Source organism: Chrysochloris asiatica, unplaced genomic scaffold (assembly GCF_000296735.1).
Source record: "Chrysochloris asiatica unplaced genomic scaffold, ChrAsi1.0 scaffold00264, whole genome shotgun sequence".
In the NCBI taxonomy this organism is placed as follows: Eukaryota; Metazoa; Chordata; class Mammalia; order Afrosoricida; family Chrysochloridae; genus Chrysochloris; species Chrysochloris asiatica.
Genome location: NW_006408782.1, coordinates 816,511 through 837,904, shown reverse-complemented (window position 1 = coordinate 837,904; position 21,394 = coordinate 816,511). Strand labels below are relative to the sequence as shown.

General features: G+C 48.0%; 1 protein-coding gene across 1 annotated transcript in view; it reads left to right on the top strand.

Annotated features, from left to right (window-relative positions):
* Positions 1 to 21,394, top strand: part of TRIO (trio Rho guanine nucleotide exchange factor) — a 275,442-nt gene that overhangs the window by 56,020 nt on the left and 198,028 nt on the right. The window contains exons 8-10 of the mRNA XM_006874154.1: positions 1,385 to 1,615; positions 16,281 to 16,403; positions 18,417 to 18,608. Coding sequence (XP_006874216.1) covers positions 1,385 to 1,615; positions 16,281 to 16,403; positions 18,417 to 18,608 — 546 coding nt within the window. The remainder of the gene's footprint in view (positions 1 to 1,384; positions 1,616 to 16,280; positions 16,404 to 18,416; positions 18,609 to 21,394) is intronic.

Below are 21,394 nucleotides of genomic sequence, written 5' to 3'. Positions count from 1 at the left end.
TTGTGTGTACAGCATTAACATTTTGCTCCATTGTAAGATCTCGTCTTGTATTCACATACTATCTTGAGAGAGAAAAATTATTTTAACAATTTGGCAGACTCCAGCAACATAGTTTTTAAGTGTCGTTATCAATCAACTGATGTATGTCATTGAAGGCAAAACAACATGTGTGTTCATGGAGAACAGTATCTGCCTTAGTGACCGTGTCACTGTGAGTGGATGATCCTTTGTTTCAGCTCCATGTCTGCTCACATTTGGTTTTGTGGTATCGTTGTATAACATAGATTTGCTTAAAATTTATTTTCATATATATATTTTTAAATACACCTTTAAATAAACCTGTGTGTGAGAATGTGTTTGCATATGAAAATTCGTTTGTGACTGTGTGTATGGATGTGATTGTGTATATGAGAGGCTTCCAGAAGTTTCTGGGAAAGTTTCATTCTCTTTAATTTCAAGTTTTCCACGAACTTTTCAAAGCCCACTCGTATGTAGTTGTCAGTGTTTCTGCTTGAGGGTGTTTGTATGTCTACATTTGTGTGCACGTGAGTGTATGTTTGTAGGCACATGCATGCGTGTGATTGTGAATGTGTGCTTGTGAACACATGTGAAAGTGTGTGTATGTATGAGAGGGCTTCAAAGAATGTGTGGGAAATTTCCATGACTTTTCAATTCTGTCCTTCCATGAACTTTTTGAAGCCCCCACATATGGATTTGTGAATATATCTGCGATTGACTGTGTGTGCATGCAAGTGTGTGATTGTGAGCGTAGATGTGTGCACTAGTGCGTGTGCACGCATGTGAGTGGGTATATGTGTGTATTCATGAAAATATGTATGTGTGTGTGTATATGTGCGCTAGTGAGCATACATGCATGTGAATGTATTGTGTACATGTGTGTATGTTTGTGAACACATTTATGTAAGTGCCTGTTTGCCTGTGAACATATGTGTAAATGTATGTCCTCGTGATACACCCGCAGGTGAGTTTGTGTGTGTACATGAAGACACATGTGTGCATGTCTGAATATATATGCAAGTAAGTGTGGTTGTGGATGCATATGTACATGTGAACATGTGTGTAAATGAGTTTACTAGTGACACAGCCACGTGTGGGGTTTTTTTTTTTTTTTTTGTACACATACGTATGCATGTGTGTGCGTGTGATTCTTGGTGTCTGGAGGCATGTGATATGTATGTAAATCCATGCACTAGTGATTTACCTGCCTGTAAGTTTGTGTGTACGCATGTGTGCACGTCTGACTATGTGTGTGAACGTGACTATGTGGACATGTGTGTACTAGTGACCATGTCTGCACCTGCAGCCTTGTCTGCACAGAGCATAAGTCTGCAGTAACCGCTAACCCCCTCGCCTTGGCTCGCAGGTGAGCCAGGATGGAAAGTCTCTCCTCGACAAGCTTCAGCGGCCCTTGACTCCCGGCAGCTCGGACTCCCTGACAGCCTCGGCCAACTACTCCAAGGCCGTGCACCATGTCCTCGATGTCATCCACGAGGTGCTCCACCACCAGCGGCAGCTGGAGAACATCTGGCAGCACCGCAAGGTCCGGCTGCACCAGCGGCTGCAGCTGTGTGTCTTCCAGCAGGACGTCCAGCAGGTCAGTTTGGCCCACTACTTGTCCTCCTGGGGCAGGTCATCACAGGGTTTCAGATCAAGAATCAGAAGGAGCGTTGTCAGACTCCATGCTGGTTGTTCTGTCACCATGAGCAAATGTGTCGAAGACAGTTGGGCCCGCCTCAGGAGACTCACTGGAGAGCTTGGTGCTGGTTGGGAAAGAGGCAGACGGCACCTTCTAATGCTGAGGTTAGGAAAGGCCTGCAGTGCACAGTCCAGCCCCCTGGAGCTGGTAAGCAGGAAGTGTTTGAGTGAGTGACAGCAGGCAGACATGGAATAAATAGGAGGATTGGAGACCAGCCGGTGGGGTGACCAAGATGTAGTACGGAGGTTAGTGTTACCCGTGTCTAGAGGTTTGCATGCCTGTCTCTTGGAACCTGACACACTTACATGATACAAGACAATGGAGTGATATCTGCGGTTCCACTTTGGGTTGTTGTTGTTGTTGTTAAGTGCTGTTGAGTTGATTCCGACCCATAGCAACCCTGTATATGATTTCCCAGGAGTCCTGGTGTGGCACTGTGGTTTAATGCACCAAACTGCAAAGCCGTTTGAACTGCAAGGTCGACAGTTCAAGCTCACCAGCTGCTCCTTGGAAACCCTATACAGGATCACTGTGGGTCGGGACCGACTCAACGGCACTTAACAACAACAACAGTGAGCTTGAACCACTGAGCCTTGCAGTTCAAACGACTTTGCAGTCTGATGCCTTAGCCCACGGCGCCACACCAGGGTAGAGACCCAAAATGCCAATGCCAATCACTTCCTGTATTTGGATGGAAACTCTCCTCCCAGAACTGCACAGAGCACCGGGGCCTCTGGCTTCTCACTGCCTGGTACCAGGTGGCTGTACGGAGCAGGCCTTTTAAGGAACCCCCAGGGACAAGGATGGCCTGGGGGCTCTGCAGTGTGGGCGCGTTCATTCGCTGCATAGTCACTGAGGATCCAGCATGCTCAGGGCTGGGCCTTTGCCATGGAGACTGGCAGTCCAGCGGGGAAGCCATCATCAGACGAGCAGCAAGAACTTGGCTGGGATGCCCTAAAATCCACTGCCGTCAGCCCTACAGGGCTGTAAATCTGTACCCACACCTGAACCTTGGAGCATCTGCTGGCTTCAAACTGCCAACTTTTTGGTTACTAAAAAGTAATTGTTGATTGCTGTCAAGTCGGTTCTGACACAGGGCAACCCTGTATAGGGTTTCCAAAGAGTGGCTGGTGAGTTTGAACTTCCGACTTTGCAGCCCAAACTGACCTTGAGATTGAGTGCTTACCCCACAGTGTCATACGAGAAGAACTCCAAACCAGGCCCACTACCACTGAGTTACTGCCGCCTCACAGGGACCCCGTAGGGCAGGGTGGAACTGCACCTTACGGCTTCCCAGGCTGTAAATCTTGACCGGAGCACAAAGCCTCATCTCTCTCCCTCGGAGCAGATGATGGGTGTAAATTGCTGACTTCATGGTTAGCAGCCCAGCGTTTAAGCCACTGCACCACCAGGGCTCCTTTGAGGAAGCATAACAAGGTGATGTTTCCATGTTTCTCTGTGAGTTGTGAGAGCCCTGGGCCAGACTCTGTTTGGGAGGTGGAAGACCATGACAGGAAGAAGATGATTGGAACCAAAGTTTTTATTGTGAATTGATTGATATTACATGGGGGAACATCAGTTTTACACTCATCCTATTGTATTCGTTTCATTGCAATGATTACAATCCCCTGCATGCTTCATCATTCAACAGTATTTGCTTCTGTTCTCTCTGTTTTGTTTGTTGTTGTTGTTGTTGTTGTTTTTGGATGTGCACCAAAACGCCTCAGGAATATATAATCATTCAAGCAGTCGGTGGGCACACCCCGCAAGCCTGCCTCCTGGCCGCCAGCACACAGCCCCTCTTCCTCCATGAGTGTAGAGTCCCGCAGGCACTGAGGCACTTTTGAGATTCAGAAAGATGGTCCTCCAGATCTCTGTCCCTTGCCAGATGCAAATGGGAGGGGCTCGGTGGGGAAGGTCATGAGTTCACTTGGGGATCCGTGTGTGCTTGAGGCATTGGTAGGCGGTCATGGGTAAAAGGTGGCCTGGGCAGCTGGCTCTGTGGGGTCTGCTTGATGCTGTTCACGAGGGCCAGATGGCACCCCTTCTGATGTGGAGCCCTGTGGCAATGTGTGCTCGTGGAGTGAGGGGAAAAGGTGGGAGGGAGGAAGACAGAAACAAACAAGTACAGAAATACATAGAGCAATATGGGCGTCTGTGTCGATAAATCGGTACTTCTTCCCCCCATGTTAGAAAGCAGGGTGTGGAAGCATGCACCTCCCGGCTGTCCCAGCCCCCAGCTCAGACATACTAAACACCCAAGTCTACATAGGACCTCATGAGAGGCTCTGTGAGTTTGCTTTTGCAAGCAGCTCATTTTTAGTTACATTCTCCTGTGAAGATATTGCTGGTGGGGCTTAAACCTGTGTGTTTTGAGAGTCTGCTTAAAATGTGTCTGCCTTTGGAATGCTTAAACAATCTTCTTAGCATGCTGCTCTCCCGCCCGCCTAGGTAGTGTATGGTAGGGACTGCTTAGTTTCCTGACTCGTGAAAACTCGACCCTCGTGACAGTTCACTTTCAAGCAGTAGAGTTCTTTCTTGGTTGGTGGTGCTGTTACACAAATTGTAGTTTGCCCAGTTCCCCACAGGACCCATTTTCTCATTACGGAATAAGGAAGGTTATTCTGTTACCAGGGTTTCAGGCCTAACGCTGTGAGACCAAACAGAATGCAGGACAGACTTCCCGATAAGTAGGATCCGGAAGTGGAAGTGAGAGCAAGGGTGCCGTAGCTGCCATCTGTGGGGGTGAGGAATTCAGAGTCACGCAGGGTAGCCTATAGCAGCCAGGGAAGTTGGCGGTAAGCCACGGTGATGCATCTGGAACAGAAACGCTCTCTTCACCCCTGGTGTTGAGGGGGACGTGTAAGGCCTCAGGTTTCAGTCTCCTCAAGCAATCATCTGAGGTGAGCCGGTTCTCAGGTGAATGGGCTGCTGACTGTGGAGTCTGACTGTGTTCTGATGACACACATTTCCCCTCCTGTCAGTGACCATGGCACTTCACCTCATGGAATCCGGTAAGCTCCAAATACTTCTGGTGTCATTGTTGTGGAATTCTGTTTTTACATATTGTACTTTGAGTCTCTCTCTGTTTTCTGCGTTCCCTGAAGGATAAATGTACAGGTACCTTCAGGAACGATCATTTGGTAGATGGCTTCAAACCGGTTCAAACGGGTTCAGTCATGGCTGATACACTATAATAAGAACAGATCCAAATTTGTGTACAGAAGTGGGTATACTGGCATAGTAACTGAAGCAGGAAGAGTTTTGAGGCCCCTGAAGAGGATAGTGAGTCCTTTCAGGAGCCGGTTGTAGGCGATTAGATTATCACAAGGACGGTGGAGAGTGATGCAGCCCGAGGGGGCAGTCAGCCGCCACCATTCTCACTGAGGCCATGAGGGCATTTGCAGCGTGCTCACTGCCCTTGTTTTCTAGGTGGGGGATGAGGGTTCTCGTAGGGCATGAACTTGTCCTTTTTCTTATTCCCGTTATCCTTCTGATGTACGCACGTTTCACAAATTCTAGTTTTCCTCAGCAGCCATGCCTGAACTGGGAAGAGCCAGTTCGAAACCCTGTTTTGGTGTTAATGCATGCTTCTTAGCAAGGTTCTTTAAGTAAAAGAAGATAAAAGCCAGGGAAAAACTACAGAGAAAGGAGAGGAGAAGGTGGGGTCAGTGTCTCTGAGTTATTGTGAGATTGGAAGCATGGGTATCAGTTTTCCTTATGGTTCGAAACCTTCACAGAACCATGAAATGTACTAGGTGTGATGTGATGAAAGGGTTTCCACTCACTTCTCTGTTCTTTGGCTCAAGTACTGGTGGACTGATGTGCTTTCTGTACTTGTGTATGGGAGGGGGAGTCTCATTTCCTTTTCTACCAGCAGCGGGGACAGCCACCACCCCAGCCCTAGGGGCAGACACTGAGCTGTTTAGGTTGGGGAAGGTGCAAGGAAAGGAAACCGTTGGGAATAGCCATCCAATTTGGTGCCAAGTAGTTAATGTGCTTGAGTCTGAATACAGTGGACATGAATCTTTATATGTAGAAAGTAATTACGGTAATTATGAGGCCACTTTGTAAGTGGGCGTCTTTGTTGTAAAGAACAGGAAGTTGGGTTGGATGTCAGTCCACAGGAGAAAGTGTTTTGCAATATACATGATGCATATGGCCTTATTACCTTTTCATTGAAAACCGGTAGTGGTGCTTTAAGGAAACATTTTGTTGACTAAATGGCTGAGAATGGTTTGGATCTGCTATGCAAAGAGGAAATTGCAGCGCAAGCTTGGCTTGTGAAGCAAGGAGCAAAGTTGGTAAGGTTAATCAAAGCAAACCCTGTACCATGAAGGAATCAATAGGACATCAAAATAAAAAATGTTACCTGAAACGCAAGACATGAGTAGTGTGTTAGGAAGGTTTGCCATAGAGAAGGTGTAGAAGCAAGCTGGAAATAAATGGGGAAACAAAATGAGTATTTTAGAAAGAAGTCAGCATAAGATAAACTCTGTAATGACAAAAGTATGTAATCCAAATCCACAAGACTCTACTAAGCCAGTCAGATGTAGCGGAAGAGATTTTTATTGGTTTGAAAAGGCACGTGCAAATATTGTTGAGAAAAACCACAAGTAAGTAATATAAAGGAACAGCAGATAGAGAACAATTACATCTTATAAAAATCATCTCCCCCAAAGAGTATATGTTTCTCATGTGGAAAAACATTTGCGAGAATATGTGCCCAGCTGTTCACAGCATGCACCCCTGAACTCTGGTGGGGACTTTCATTTATAAAGCAAGTTTGCAGTGGTTACTTGTTTTTGTAAGAAGCAGAAGTCATTTCATAATTTCCCTCTGGAAGGATTTGGCTGTGGTGTAGGGAAGGTTGAAGCTACACTAACTTCCCTTCGTCCAAATGAAAGGGAAGTGGGAAGACATGCTGAGTGAAGACTTACTAGCCCAATACGTGTGGCATTGTGAACCAGCGGATGGGACGTGGACACTCCCAGGACCAGTGTCTACTAACATGAAGCCCTCACCCCAAGGCTGCCTGCGAGGAGCCTGTGGTCCCGCACCACGGTGACCAGGGTGGGCTGACCACAAAGTAGGAGGCAGCAGAGGCTGGACTCCCTAAGCTGACGGTGCCCGACGATGAGCTGGGAATGGAGAATTACATACGGACACGGTGGACGCAACAATGGGCTTCCATTTACCAGTGGTGAGGATGGTGCAGCGCCAGGCAGAGCTGTGTGCTGTTGTGTGCAGGATCGCGGCGAGTCATAGTCAAGTCCATGGTGGCCGACAACAGCAACAACACGTACATATGTCTGTTTATTTACATTTATTACAATTGTTGCTAAGGAGCTCTGGTAGCGTAGTGGTTACGAATCGGGCTGCGAACCATAAGGTCAGCAGTTCGAAACTACCAGCTGCTCCGCGGGAGAAAGATGAGGCTTTCTACTCCCGTAAGGATTTACACCCTCGGAAACCCTGTACAGGGTCGCTATGGGTCGGAACCGACTTGAAGGCACTTAACAACAACAACAACAACAATTGTTGCTGGTGTTGATAAGTGCTGTCAGCTTGCTTCCGACTCATAGCAGTTCTGTTTAGGGTTTCTGGGAAGCAGCTGGTGGGTTTGAACCACCTACCTTGCAATTAGCAGTCTAGTGATTTTCCTACAATGCCACACCAGGATTCCCCCACAATTTATTATGTCTTTGTTTTGGTAAGACATTTGTTGTACTTAGGCAACTAAAGGACTTCTGATGTAGCTCTGTGGATCAGCATTGGACTGTGAACCATAAGGTCAGCAGTTCAAGCCCACCAGCTGCTCCTCAGAAATCCATAAGAGTTGGAACTGACTCGATGACACTTAGCAACAGCAACAACAGGCAGCTGAAAGGAGCCCTGGTGGCAGAGTGGGTTAAGCCTTAGGCTACTGACTGCAAGGCCAGTGGTTCAAGCCCAGCAGCTGTCCCATGGGAGGAAGACGAGCCTGTGTACTTCGAAGGTCGCTTGCTGTGAGTCAGAATCCACTCAGTCGCGGTTCGCTTCTTGGTTTTGTTTTGCTTTTGTGTGATGTCAGAGTTGTTTTTAAAGATCCATTTTTACCAACTCAAGTGTAGAATCCTAGAGTCATGGTGTGATGCTGTGGGTTAATGCGCAAGACTGCAAAGCCGTTTGAACTGCAAGGTTGGTGGTTCAAGCTCACCAGCTGCTCCTCAGAAATCCTATACAGGGTCACTATGGGATGGAACCAACTCGACGGCACTTAACAACAACAAGGGTAGAATGTTCTAGAAGCCATTTATGAATTATCTTTCCATATTAAGAATAATTATGTTCTTTAAGAAAAAAATGGAATCCTAATTTAGAAATTCAAGAAGTAAAGAAACAGCGTCTTCGGCTCCAGTGGAGAGTAATGAAGATGGGGACAGAGGGCGGGGGAGCAGGTTGGCCCCTCCAGCAGCTGTGCTGACCGGGGCTCAATGGCCCCCTTCTCCCTCAGTCCCTCAAAGGCCTGCAGCTGCAGGTGGTTTGTGCCTCCTTCATTGCCCTTTAACAGGGGTGCCCTGTACCTCATGGGCCTGAGAGCCTGGCCAGAAGCCCAGCCATTGTCTTTTGGCCTCTTCTCTGCTCATCTTCTGAGCTCATCAGACAGCACAGGAGCGTGTAAATGGACATGCCTGGGCGGATGCAGGGCTCTGGAGGGCACAGCTGTCTGTCACTTGAAGGAAAAGAACTGCTAACGGAGATACCCCCCCACACACACACACACACAGTTTTACACTATGGTTGCCAAGATTGGCATCTTTATGGGCACAGATGCCTCCGTTTCTCATTTGGGAGCTTAGTCATCTGTTGTCATAAGTGCTGTCGAGTCAGTTCTGACTCACAGTGACCCTGTATAGGGTTTCCAAGGAGTGACAGGTGGGATTGACCCTGTAGTTAGCCATCCAGTGCTTATCCTGTGGCAGCACACCAGGTCTCCAAGTCACCTGAAGAGTGGTTAAGTGCAAACAGACACAATACTTCTCTGAGGTGGCCTCCTGCCCACCAGGAATCTCAGCCCACCTGTCTGCAGCTGCTTCGGGCATTGATTCCTCGGCCTTGCAATGGATCAGGTCATTCATGGACTGATGTAGTTTGAGGACAAATTCAGCGACTCACTTAGTGTGATGCACCCTAAGATAAGTAGGAGGTCAATTATAAAAATAGGAACTCAGAGTATTTCTTTTTTTGGATTTCTTTTTTCTTTTTCAGGTTGTTTTTGTTGTTGTTGTAGTTGTTAAATGCCCTCAAGTCAGTTCTGACTCATAGTGTCCCTCTATAGAATATTTGAGGAGCGGCTGGTGGATTTGAACCGCCAGCCTTGCCATTTGCAGTTCAGTGCTTCTCCTACTAATGCACCCTCTCCTAACTTAGCAACAGGGCTAAGGGCCAGCAATCAGGAGAATGGAGGCCCGTCAGCCCTGATCACAAAGGAAAGGAAGGCTGCATCGACACATACCTGCCGAGGCGAACCACTGAGCAACCAGCCCGGCAAGTGTGATGCAGCAGCACTGCTAGGCAGGTGTTTGTTGTCGTTGTTGAGGGCCGTCGAGTCTGCTCCGACTCATGGCGACCCTGTATAGGGAAGTGGCCCGTGGGTTTGAACCACTGACTTTGCAGTTAGCAGTCCAGGGCTTATCCTATAACGCCACACTATTGGGTACAAGAACTAATGCGTCAGACTGCCAAGTCATTTGAACTGCAAAGTCGGGGTTCAAGCTGCTCCTTGAGAACCCTATACAAGGTTGCTTGGTTGGAACAGACTCGATGGCACTTAACAACAACAATGTGTACAAAATAGTCCAATAGTAAATTTTTTTTTAGTTTTCCTAGATGCAAAATGTCGGGTAAAGAGATAGCTGATAAGTGAGGAGAGGGTGTGTTGGATATTCTCCCTGTGATGCCAAACACCCCAAACACCAGACCTGTAGAATGATAAAACATCCTTCTCACAGAAAGAGTCCCCTGTTGGCCACCTGCTGAGGTCTAGCAAAATTTGAAAAGACGTTGCTTAATTGCTCAGTCTTCCTTTGTTCTGTCACCCAAATACTACTGATTTAGCAATAAGTAAAAGCTCAAGTTTCTCCGACAGCAAAGTCAGAAACCCAGTAGATCCGTTTCTAGCTTCTTGTTGTGAAGGGACGGTTGAGTCGATTCTGACTTCATAGCGACCCTGTACAGGGTCTCCGAGGAGCTGCTGGTGAGCTTGAACTGCTGACCTTGTCATTTGCAGTCCAGTGCTGACCCTACAGCACCACAACTGGGCACCCCCAAAATGTAAGGTGCGGGTGCTTGAATGGGAAGTTCGTACAAAAGTGAAACTTTGGCTGATTTTGGTTTCGTAGCACACGCAGGGCGGGGCAGGGAGGAAGTGTGTGTTAAGTGAATAGTGACTCAGTGGACCTGCTTGGTTTCATTTCTGTGTGCAGAAGAGCTGACGGAGGAGAGGCTTGCATTACGAGGCAACCCCACTCTTACTTACTCAGCAGGTCTTGTCTCTTTAAGGCAGTACCTGAAGTAGGCAGATGTCCGTGTGCGTTCAATGACTGGTCTCTTGACACTACTTGATGGCACCAACAAATGTGTTCTTTTTTGTCCTGTTAGGTGTCACCCAGGCATTTCCAAGAAGCTGTTCTCAAGATGGCGCTCTGGTTATAGGGATGTGGTAGAGGGGTTCAGACAGTATGTTCAGGCCAGTGTAAAAAATGGTTACGTGCATAAGACTCAGAGTTGAGAGGGCCTATGTTTGAGTCTCTTGTCTAGGTGTGGTTTTCTCCATTTCTTGATGAAGCAGGGTAACAATACAAATAACACAAATCCACTCTTTTATAGGTAACCCTTGGAGACAAGTGTACTTTGGAAGTCAGCATTTCCCCCCCAAATCTTAGCAAGAGAGCATGGTGCCTGACCTGCATGCTAGGGAGCACTCATAAAGTCTGGGCAGCATCCCGTAGCCAGAGGTGTTTAAGATACACAGTCACGTGTGCAAGCCCTCCCGGGAGAGGGATCAGTAGTCTCAGGCCAGGGGTCATTGGCAAAGGCATGCTTGGTTCCAAGTTTGGAAAATAAAAATATTTGGCATTTCAGAGCTGTTTTAGGTTTCTGTGCATACGGAATTATGGGACAGTCTTGCCCTCCTGAACGAAGCATAGAATCATCACCCAGTGATAAGACGCTAGTGAGTGGCAAGGTCAGAAAACACCCCTAGTATGTGTTTGAACTATGCAGCTAGCTGTGCATCTTCCAGGGAACATGCCCTTATGTGGTCATCACGGAGTCGGGGAGGTTTAGGTTCAGTGAGGATTGTGTTGTTGTGAAGTGCCGTTGAGTCAGTTCCAACTCACAGTGACCCTGTATAAAGTTTCTGAGGAGTAGCTGATGAGTTTGAACCACCGACCTTGAGGTCGAGTGCTTATCCTACAGCACTACTTTGAACAGCCTCACAGGGGCATTTGGGCCCCACACTAGCTGAGCTCACCACTCTGACGCTAACAATGTGCTTGATATCAGAAGGAGCCACGTGTCAATGCATAAAGTCCTGCGACAAGTCTGAGCAACTGGTTTACACACTCTCAGCACAAAGTCATTACTTAGCTACATTAATCCACAAACGTATTGAGACTTTTAGCAAATGACATTACAAATAGGCTGTACAAAAGGGAAACTCTCTCTCCGTGAGTCTGGGGACTGAGGATTGGTACCAGGCCTTTATAAAGAGGCAGGACCAGGTTGAGTGTTTGTTGATTTCACCTGAACTGGGTTTTGCTGCCCCTTGTTAACTGCCACTTCCATTCAGTGGCCGTTTACCTGATAACCTGAACTGTTCCGAAACAAACATGAGAGTCTTTGCTTCCACACCCAGTGTGTCACCTGTGTGCCAGTTGTTCCAGCTCAAAAAGGAAGCTGCACAGACTAGAGTGAAGAGATTAGGGGCCCCGCCTGACTTCCTGGGACCAAGTGCAATGGCAGCCCAGTGCCCTCGGGCCTGCCTCCTTCTCTGTAAATTGGGGATAATGAACTGCTCTTGGCTCAGTTTGTCATTAACAGACTATGCTGCTTCCGGCTCTGGCGCATTGTAATTATTGGTTAATCAGTGATGGCATCCATACTGCCCTTTTCACTTTCCACCTCACAAATGTTCTGCCTTGAGGGCCTCAGTTTCTTTCTCATTACTTGGAGAGTCTCTGCTCACCTGACTTGTAAATGCTGGCAGCTGTCTGCAGCCACGCATGTCTTGGGGCTGCCACTAGAGGGCACTGCTGTGCTGAGGATGCGCTCTCTGCTGGAACAGAGGGCCAGTGTGACCTTCCTGGCTTGGTGCTCTCTCTGAGCCAGGTAACCTGAGTCGGAGGAAAAGCTGTGGGGACTTGGCTGGCAGGACAAACTGATGAAGTGCCCCTGATCTGAGGTATTTTATGTGTGAAATTGAAAGATTTCACCGACTTCTTTAAAATGCTACGTGGACAGGCGTGTTGATTCAGTATCCTTTGGCAAGCGGGGGAACAAGTAAACATACATTCATACACAAGAAAGAGCGGCCTCGTGAGGGAGTTTGGTCTTGACATTAGCTGGAATTCTTAATGATTGGCTAACTGTAGCGTAGTGCTTACGAATCGGGCTGCGAACCTTAAGTTCAGCGGTTCGAAACTACCAGCCGCTCCGCGGGAGAAAGATGAGGCTTTCTACTCCCGTAAAGATTTACACCCTTGGAAACCCTGTACAGGGTCGCTATGGGTCGGAACCGACTTGACGGCACTTCACAACAACAGCAACTGTTGAACACAGTGCTGGGTAGGAATTTGCACATTCTCCTTCAAATGGCTTTCATGGGTCCTGGAAATACCATCTCACCTGGTGGTTACAGTTCCGTCCGAAGGAGCCACTGATTAAAGCCAAGGGACCGGCGACAAGTCCGAGCCATGGTGTCATAATATCTTTGATTCCCAGCTTCACTTCTGGAAACGCCTTGCTTATGATTATTTGTTGTAATTGTTAAGTGCTATCGAGTTTATTCCAACCCCATAGCCACCTGTTTAGAGTTTTCGTGACTGTAAATCTACAGGAACAGAAAGCCTCATCTTTCTCCTATGGAACAGCTGGGTGTCCTCGAACTGCTGACCTTGCGCTTCGCAGTCCAGTGCTTATCCTACAGAACCACAGCATTCCCTTCTTCTGATGAAGAACCACATTTTTCTTGTTTTCAAAATAACCGAATTTTGCTGCATCTGTCATCCATTCTAGCAGCTCATGTTCACCTTTGAGTTTTTGAAATTGTGCTATTGTTTCCAGTCGCTACTGAGCTGCTTGTACCCATCGGACCTGTTGCTCTCTGATGCTCGATGCTTGTTTTTACAGCACAGAGCTCTCCAGAAGGCCCAATAAGTACAAATTAAGGTTCTCTCTAGCCCTTGACGCAGGGCTTGCAGGCACGTAGCCCATGCATAGCTGTTGCTTCTCTTTCTCTAGGTTTTTTGAGGCTTAAAATATTCCGTACTTGTCTCCTGTGTGATGTGGCGCACACTCTTGAAGACATGTTCTGTTAAATGTGTTCTGCCTTTGAGCTCGGGACATCTTGAAGTTGTCGTGAAGTTGTTTCTTTCAGAGTGGAGCAGAGCCGCGCTTTATCACAAAGAGACTTCAAAACGTTTGTGGGAAAATTCCATTATCTTTTCATTCCGTTTTTCCCCACAAACGTTTTGAAGCCCCTCTCTTCAGTTCTAAGACACTGCCACTTGAACTGTCTGCCTGAGTTGGGAGACTGTACCGTACTGCTGACAGTATCTCAAGACGGCAAGTGAACGCGGAGTGAGTGTACTGGGGAGGAAGAAGGCACGGGGTACTTAGCGTCTGCCACCCAAGAGTGCGAGATTGGATGGCAGCTGCCATGCTTCGTGGTTTGTGTGGAGGCTCAAGGACTGGGTATTTGCCACACGGATAGTAAGAAGCTTAACGTGGTGGTGGTTGTGTGCCATTGAGTCAGTGGGCCCTGTATAAGGTTTGCCAGGCTGTAAATCTTCAGAGGGAGCAGAAAGCCTTATCTTTCTCACACAGCGGTTGTTAGATTCAAACTGCTGACCTTGTGGTTAGCAGCCCAGTGTGTAACTCACCATGCTACAGAACTCCTATCAGAGATTTATTAGGGCTCACAGAGCATGCTTTTGCAAGTCTGCTCATTTGTTAAATGAACCCTGTGCCGAAAGGACCTGGAGACCAGTCAGACCCTTAGGTCTTAAAGGACACAGGTTTGGAGCCAGGAAGCACACAGCCCCCACAGCTGACCTGGCTCTGTTGCAGTCTACAAGGACAGGAATCTTTTGACAATGATGACCCTTTGATGGCAAGATCCCTGTTACCTTGCCATTAGTAGTAGAGTGCTGGGCTGGTCGGCTTGCAGCTTGCTACCTGACCACTGCCCTAGCTTTGTATACCTGTTTGTTCTAGAGCAGAACTTTCTAGATTGTTTTGCTCTATATGCTTAGTAACCATAGTTACTGACATATTGGGTGCTAGGTAGCCTGTCCATGTAAGTGTCTGTGAACACATATCCATGGAAACTTTTCTCAGCTGCTGCTTCTGGTGTTTGGATGAAGGCTTCACTGGTTTATTCTTCCAAGCAGGGGTTAGTCCCCAGCTGCTGCCCTCTGGTAGGAACCCACCAGCCGCTCTGTGGGAGAAAGTTGCGGCAGTCTGCTGCTGTTCAAGGATTTAAGCCTTGAGAACGCTTTCGCTTTCCATGAGTCTGGAGTCCTCAGCTGCTCCCTCTGTCCACATCCCCATGTCTGCCTCCATCTCTGGTGTCGCTGCTTCTCTGGATAAGGTCTCACATTCCATTTGTGCTTTTCTCCTTCTTGTGGTCCTAGGGTCCTCTGTTATTCTGGACTGTAAGATTAACTACTTCCCCGTTTTTGTTACAAAACTTCTACCTTTATGGTTGTAACAAATGAAATTGGTCATGATAACAATTACTCACTATTGAATCATAAGAATCTTATCCCCATATCCACCAGACCCGTCTAGGCAAGATGAAACCTATTCAGTGGGCACTGTTTTTTCCCCTGCACACTCTGAAAATAAATTCCCTCTTGAAAACTTTTAAACCAGTCACTTCGTGCCTTTATCATCCCCCCATTTTAGGTAGCCAATGTTTAAGTTGCCCATCCCTATCTACCCTGTAAACAGATGGGATAGGATTGATACTTGATGTGAAGACTCCTTCCCTCTCAGTTGGTATTTTGAGCTACTGCATCCATGAATATAGGTCAAGTTCATCAAATTATAGCAATTTACCCTTGTCGCCTTTACCAAAAATTGTTTTTTTGTGTATCTCTAGCCCAGTTCTGATTATCAAGCCATTGAGGCTAGGTCAAATAGGTCCTATCTGCAAGTTTGGGCAGTCTTGTGTGTGTCCCCTCACTTCATATTAGCTGGACACTTCACTCTCGGCTCCTGTCCTCTGTGGCTGTGTCCTTGTCCATGGGCTCAGGAGTCCCCAGCTCTCAGATCTCACTTGCCATCCTGGTTTCTAAGGAGCAATTCTGGCCGTTCTTTTTCCCACACAGATTTATTTGTTCTTCTAGCAGCCCATAGGAATTTGAATAGCCTTCTCCAACACCACAACTCAAATGCATCAATTCTTCTACTGTCTTCCTTATTCTCTGTCCAGCTTTCACATGCATATGAGATTATTGAAATACTGTGGCTTAGGTCAGGTGCACCTTAGTCCTCAAACTAGCACCTTTGCTCTTGAACACTTTAAAGAGGTCTTGTGCAGCAGATTTGCCTAATGCAATATGTCATTTGAGTTCTTGACTGCTGCTTTGATGAGTGTTAATGGGGTGAATCCAAGCAAAATGAAGTTTTTGACATCTTCTACTCTTTCTCCATGTATTTCCTATTGCCTGCATAGGTTTTATTTACACGTTTTCAATCTTCTAAACATAAAATGGGAGTCCTGGTGTGGCGCTGTGAGTTAATGCACCAGACTGCAAAGCCGTTTGAGCTGCAAGGTTGGCGGTTCAAGCTCACCAGCTGCTCCTAGGAAACCCTATACAGGGTCGCTGTGGGTCGGCACTTCACAATAACACCACCAAGCATAAAATGCACACACACACAAATACGTCCGTATTTAAAGTGGAGTTGCCCGCATTGTGAAGCTTTGAGTCTTGTGAGCAAGTTAAGTCCAACAGGTGTTCTGGACCTTGCTACAACCCCTGTCTTTCACAGAGCTCAGTGGGGTTGGTAGCTTGGCCATGCAGAGCTTCAGACAAGGTGCAATTTTGCTACCATTGCAGGTAACATTTATGCATGAATAGATTTACACTTTTAAAGTAAGGGCTGATGGAAATCCTGCTGGGGAAGCTGGTATAATTACCAAATGTGTCAGAGTACTATCCAAGTGCCTCTTTCAGTTTTTGTTTGCTTGTTTCTTCCTGGGTTTTGACGTTGCGTGTCTCTATCAGACAGCGCTGTAATGTTGAACAAGGCAGGACGTTGTTTATACCCATGTACCTTTGTTTCATTGTAGGTGCTAGACTGGATCGAGAACCATGGAGAAGCATTTCTGAGCAAGCATACAGGAGTAGGGAAGTCTCTTCACCGGGCCAGAGCTTTGCAGAAACGTCATGAAGATTTTGAAGAAGTAGCTCAGGTAAGCCCACAGCTCTCCCTGCCTTTCCCCAAGTAGCCACATGCTTGGTGCGAATGGCTGTTTTAAGGACATCTAAGATATGAGTTGTGCCTTAGCCAGCTGTGTAGGAGGAAGCGGTGCTCAGCTTATGGAGTGAAGCTGCCATTGCTTAGACAGAAAGACCTTTGGCTGGTTTTGCCCATTTCTTGTACCTGTGTTGACTAAGGATTACTCTGTGAAGTCTGGTTTCAGAGTTGGACAAGAGCAGTCGTCAGTGTATTTCTGTCAGTGATGCAGCTAGCATTTCCCATGTGCTCAGAGGGCGGCGTTGGGGGAGTGCCCATGCGGGCTCTCGCACTCAGAGCTGGCCCTTCACCTCACTAAGATGACTGTTCAGATCTGCAAAGTAGACACAAGAATGGCTCCCAGGGCTGAAGTAAAAAAACAACCAGGGAGCAAGTATGTGTTCTAGTAGTTCCTTCTCACAATGTATCGCTGAACATAAACGTGCTTTCAGCTTGCTTTTGTTTGGGGAAGGAACTGGAGGAAGCAGTAGGGAGATACCAGTTACATAGCTAAAAATTCATCGGGATTTTTTTAAAAACAGATTGTTGCCAATTGTTGTCTCTTAACTTGGTTCAACTATAGTTTTGCCTTACTTAGTTAAGTTGAATTCTTCATCTTTATTTCTAGAAAAAGTACCCAAAGTATAATTTCTTTAGGTTAAAAAAAAAATAGAACAAATGGAAGTATTGCAATAAAATCTGTGTGGAAGTTCATGACATTGATAGCCTAGCAATCCAAACAAAGAGCTGTGGGTTAATGCCGGCGCTGTGGGTTAACGCGCTGGACTGCAGAGTCGCTTTGAACCTTAAAGTTGGCAGTTCAAGCTCACTAGTCACTCCTCAGAAACTCTAAACAGGGTCACTATGGATCGGAACCAGCTGGACGGCACTTCAAAACAACAACAAACATATTCAGGACGTAAGAGAACCGTATGAAAGATGGGAAAAGAAAATATTTTTCTTCAATCCAAAGAAAGCTTTCAGCCTCTTCTTCCTGCGCTCTCCCCGCCACGGCCTCACCGTCAGTGTGTCTTCAGTCATAGCCCCTTTCTCTAAGCTGCTCCATTTCCAGATGCACACCCCACCCCACCCCGCGGTCTCTGTCTGCCCACCATTACTCACACCCCCTCACACTCTGGGCCACCCCCTGCCCTGCGTTAGGACTGACTGGCCTAAGGTAGGAACTACAAGGCTCAGTGTGTTTCTCAAGGTGACTCTCAAGCTTCCTTTTGGGGCCTTTGGGCAGCTTCACATCTGCTCTTGGCTGCACACAGGCCCTGGGCCTCAGCTGCTGCACGGCCACCAGGAGCCTGAGCCATCAGTGTTCCTTTGCAGGACAAGGTCTCTAGCTACCTGTTGTTCTGAGGTACCGAGAACCAGGGTCATTCTCACAGCATTTGGGCACTTCGCTTCCTGCTCTTTTACACTCTGCTTTAGCCACTTAAGAGTTCCCTTCTCCTCCAAGAGTATTGGTGTTGTTAAGTTCCTTTGGTCGGTTCCAACTCATAGTGATGATGTGGACCCTTGAACACATAGGAACAGGTGGAGAGAGATGGCTCCTTGGGCTTATTGGGCACCTCACACTTGACATGCACTCTGGGAGTTCGCGCATGGCGTAGATCATAGTGAGAGGTGGACCCAGGATGGCCTGGTCGGCCAGAACTGGGGGCAAGTGAAGCCAGCATCCGTGGCTGCGTGGTGTCTCGGTGCCTGGTGACCAAACTGTGAAAGGTCCCCTCGTGTCTGGCGTTGGCAGCACCTGCTGACAGATGACCTCCCTCAAAGGCCTCTCGGGGCCACCAGTTTCCAGGCCTTGCAGGATCATGTGCAGAGGCTGCTCCTAGGAAGCTGTGAGCACCCCTCTTCCGGCTTGCTCTCTGCTCGCTCGCTTGGACTGGGTCCTGGGTTTCGTGGCCAGCCTGGCCGCCTGGAGCTGCACTCACATCTCCTCCACCCTTGTCCCGTGCAGAACACGTACACCAATGCCGACAAGCTGCTCGAAGCAGCCGAGCAGCTGGCTCAGACTGGCGAGTGTGACCCAGAAGAGATCTACCAGGCAGCACATCAACTCGAGGACCGCATCCAGGACTTCGTCCGGCGTGTGGAGCAGCGCAAGATCTTGCTGGACATGTCGGTGTCCTTCCACACCCACGTCAAGGAGGTAAGGCGTCGGCTAGACATAACGCACTTGCTGTCAGAAGAACCTGTCAGCCCCTTGACGGGACGTGGAATTGGGGCATGGCGTGCCGGGTCAGTGACCTGGTGTTAGCGTGCCTGCCTCTCCCCATGGGCACCACAGTCCTAGACTGCAGGGGTGAAGGCAGGGTGCCGGGAATAGGGGAAGCAGGGAAGGGAGAGCTCCCAGGCTCCTGGTGGTCTTAGCCCCAGGAGGGGGACCCACACCGTGCAGTGGGGGCTGTGGGCTTCCCGCTCTGGGTGGGAGCTGGTCAGTCCTGTGGCTGTTGCCATGTAACTGCTCTGGGATTCAGGGAAGGAGCTATGCCTGGTGCTGGAGTGGGACAGAGAAGGCTGCCACCTGGGCGTCCCCCTCCCAACGCCCCGTAACTGCTGTGCTGACGCGCAGATGGAAGTCAGCATCGGGAAAAGAGTGTGCTCCGCAGACCACACTTGGCACACGTCTGTGGCTCCTGGTATAAGTGTCATATGAAATGATAGTAAAGAAAGCATTATGTAACGTCTAAAGAGACAAAAGAAATGACATAAATTAAAAGTGATCAAAAAAGCTAAAGTTCACAAACAGAATAAGGGTTTAAACTTGTTCTATATCTTATTTTTCTGCCTTGGACAATGATAAAGAAAAAATTCTTGAATTCACAAAGGACCTGTGTCTTAATGCTGTTGTGTGTCAGTTTAGAAGTGAGGGATCCGTCTGGGATATTTGGGATTAGGTGTCCAGAAGTTACGATGATAGGGTAGGAAGAAGGGTCTCGGGGAAGAGGAAGACTACTGGGCGAGAGAAACATAGGCGAGGACCAGGATCTGGCTTTCCATGTCTTAAGGTGTCAGAGATTGTTGTTCATTGTTACTTGGCCCCCACTCCTAGCAGCCTCGTGTATGAAGGATCAATGTCGTGTTGTCTGGCCCAGATCCATGACCTTCTGTCTGTCTGAGACCATTATTTCTGCCCTTGTGTCCCTGCCACTCCCTGACAGGATGTGTTGGAGCAATTGGTCTTCCAGTTCCATTGTGACAGGTCCAAAGTAAGCAGGCCAGAATCTTAACCACTCTCACATCTAAGGAGCATTCTGGCTGCATTTCTTCTAAATACTGATAGGGGTCAAAGATTGGGAAGTCCACTGAAGGACTTTGAACTTCAGATCCGGTCTGGAACCTTGGTCATGCCATTTGTGACTTGAAAGTTTGGACCATGTGAGGAAGGATACTTAGTGAACTGTGGGGACAGAGGCCTTTGCATTTCCTGGCTCTGCTGTTCTCTGCCAGATACAGTGCTTTCTGTAAGGGGACAGCACCTGGACTCTCTGAGACACACACTTTGCTCCTTCCCTGCCCTCAAAGATGCTGCTCCAGGAAAGACTTAACATGTTGGCACAGAGGAAGCCTTCTCTGAGGGAGTGGGAGTGTCAGGTGGGTGTACCCGTGACACTGTGCAATGAGGGTGGCCCTATGTCCATTAGCCACCTCACGGGTCACCCACCTGGCCAGCTTCGTGGCAGTACTGCCACCAGACTGATACTTCTGAATCGTCCTTTAATGACATCACAGCCCTGCTTTGAGTATCCACCCTCCTTGTGACCCAGCCTCCTCGTCTAAGGCTTGTCCTCCTCGGACCAGAGAGCCCCTAAATGCATGACTCCCTCGATCTCCCCCCATGCAGTCGGTTTTCCACCTACACTTTCTAGAGCGTTTTTTGTGTGACCCTGTCTCCCGTTCATACTGTAGTGTCTCCTTATCTGAGACATGTGCCCTTCTGTCGGGTGTAGTGGGAGCACAATGGCTGTGGGTCAACACTAGACTGTGAACTTCAGGTCATTAGTTCGAACCCACCAGCTGCTCCGCAGGAGAAAGATGAGACTTTCTGCTCTCACAAAGATAGGCAGTTTCGGAAAGCATGTAGCTATGAATCAGAACCTAGTCCATGGCACTTAACAAGAACGTGGGCAGATGGAGACGGCACCCTCTTCAGGCTGAGCACAGTGGGCAGACCTTGGCTCAGATGTCCTCATTCGGGGCCACCGGGGGGTGGGGGGGGTGGTGGAGGGGAGGGCTGCCATGTGGTCCTAGACACTGCAGGGCATTGTAAAGGAAAACTCTTACAATGAAAGCATTCCAGTTAGCGTGCCACAGAGCTTATCTTGTCAGTAAAACAAATTTGGGAAAAGCAAACAGAAAACCCTTTGCTTATAGAGTTGGTCCTAACTTACAGTGACCCCATAGGACAGGGTAGGACTGCCCCATGGGGCACAAGCAGACAGGCACCACGTACCCTCACCCCCGAGGTGCTGGGGGTGCAGTCTGAGCCGGTCATTTTCTAGGTCGATGTCTTTTGTTCCCTAAGCAGCCCCAACATGTTCCTCACTGTCATTTCGCTGCTGCACGAATGCCCTGAGACCCCCAGGGGCACTCTCTAGACTCTCTCCCTCAGCCGCCATGTTGTGACTCTGATTGTAGATTTGAGAACAAATTGAATTAAGTTAAAAATGAAATTAGAAGTGAGACAAGGGCCAGGAAGAGGAAAGCATACTTAATTGGTTCTGGATTTGCAAAGGTCTCTAAATATTTAGACATAGCTGGTGAAGGGAAAGTTGTAAAAAGATTTGTAATATCAGATTCACTTCTTCCCCAGCAGATCATATGATTTAAAATCTCATGTGTAAATAAGATAGAAAAAGTAGCCAGTGTTTGCCATGTAGTGGATAGTTAGCAGGTTAACTGTTCCAGGCTCCCAGACAAGGGCCTGAACTTCCT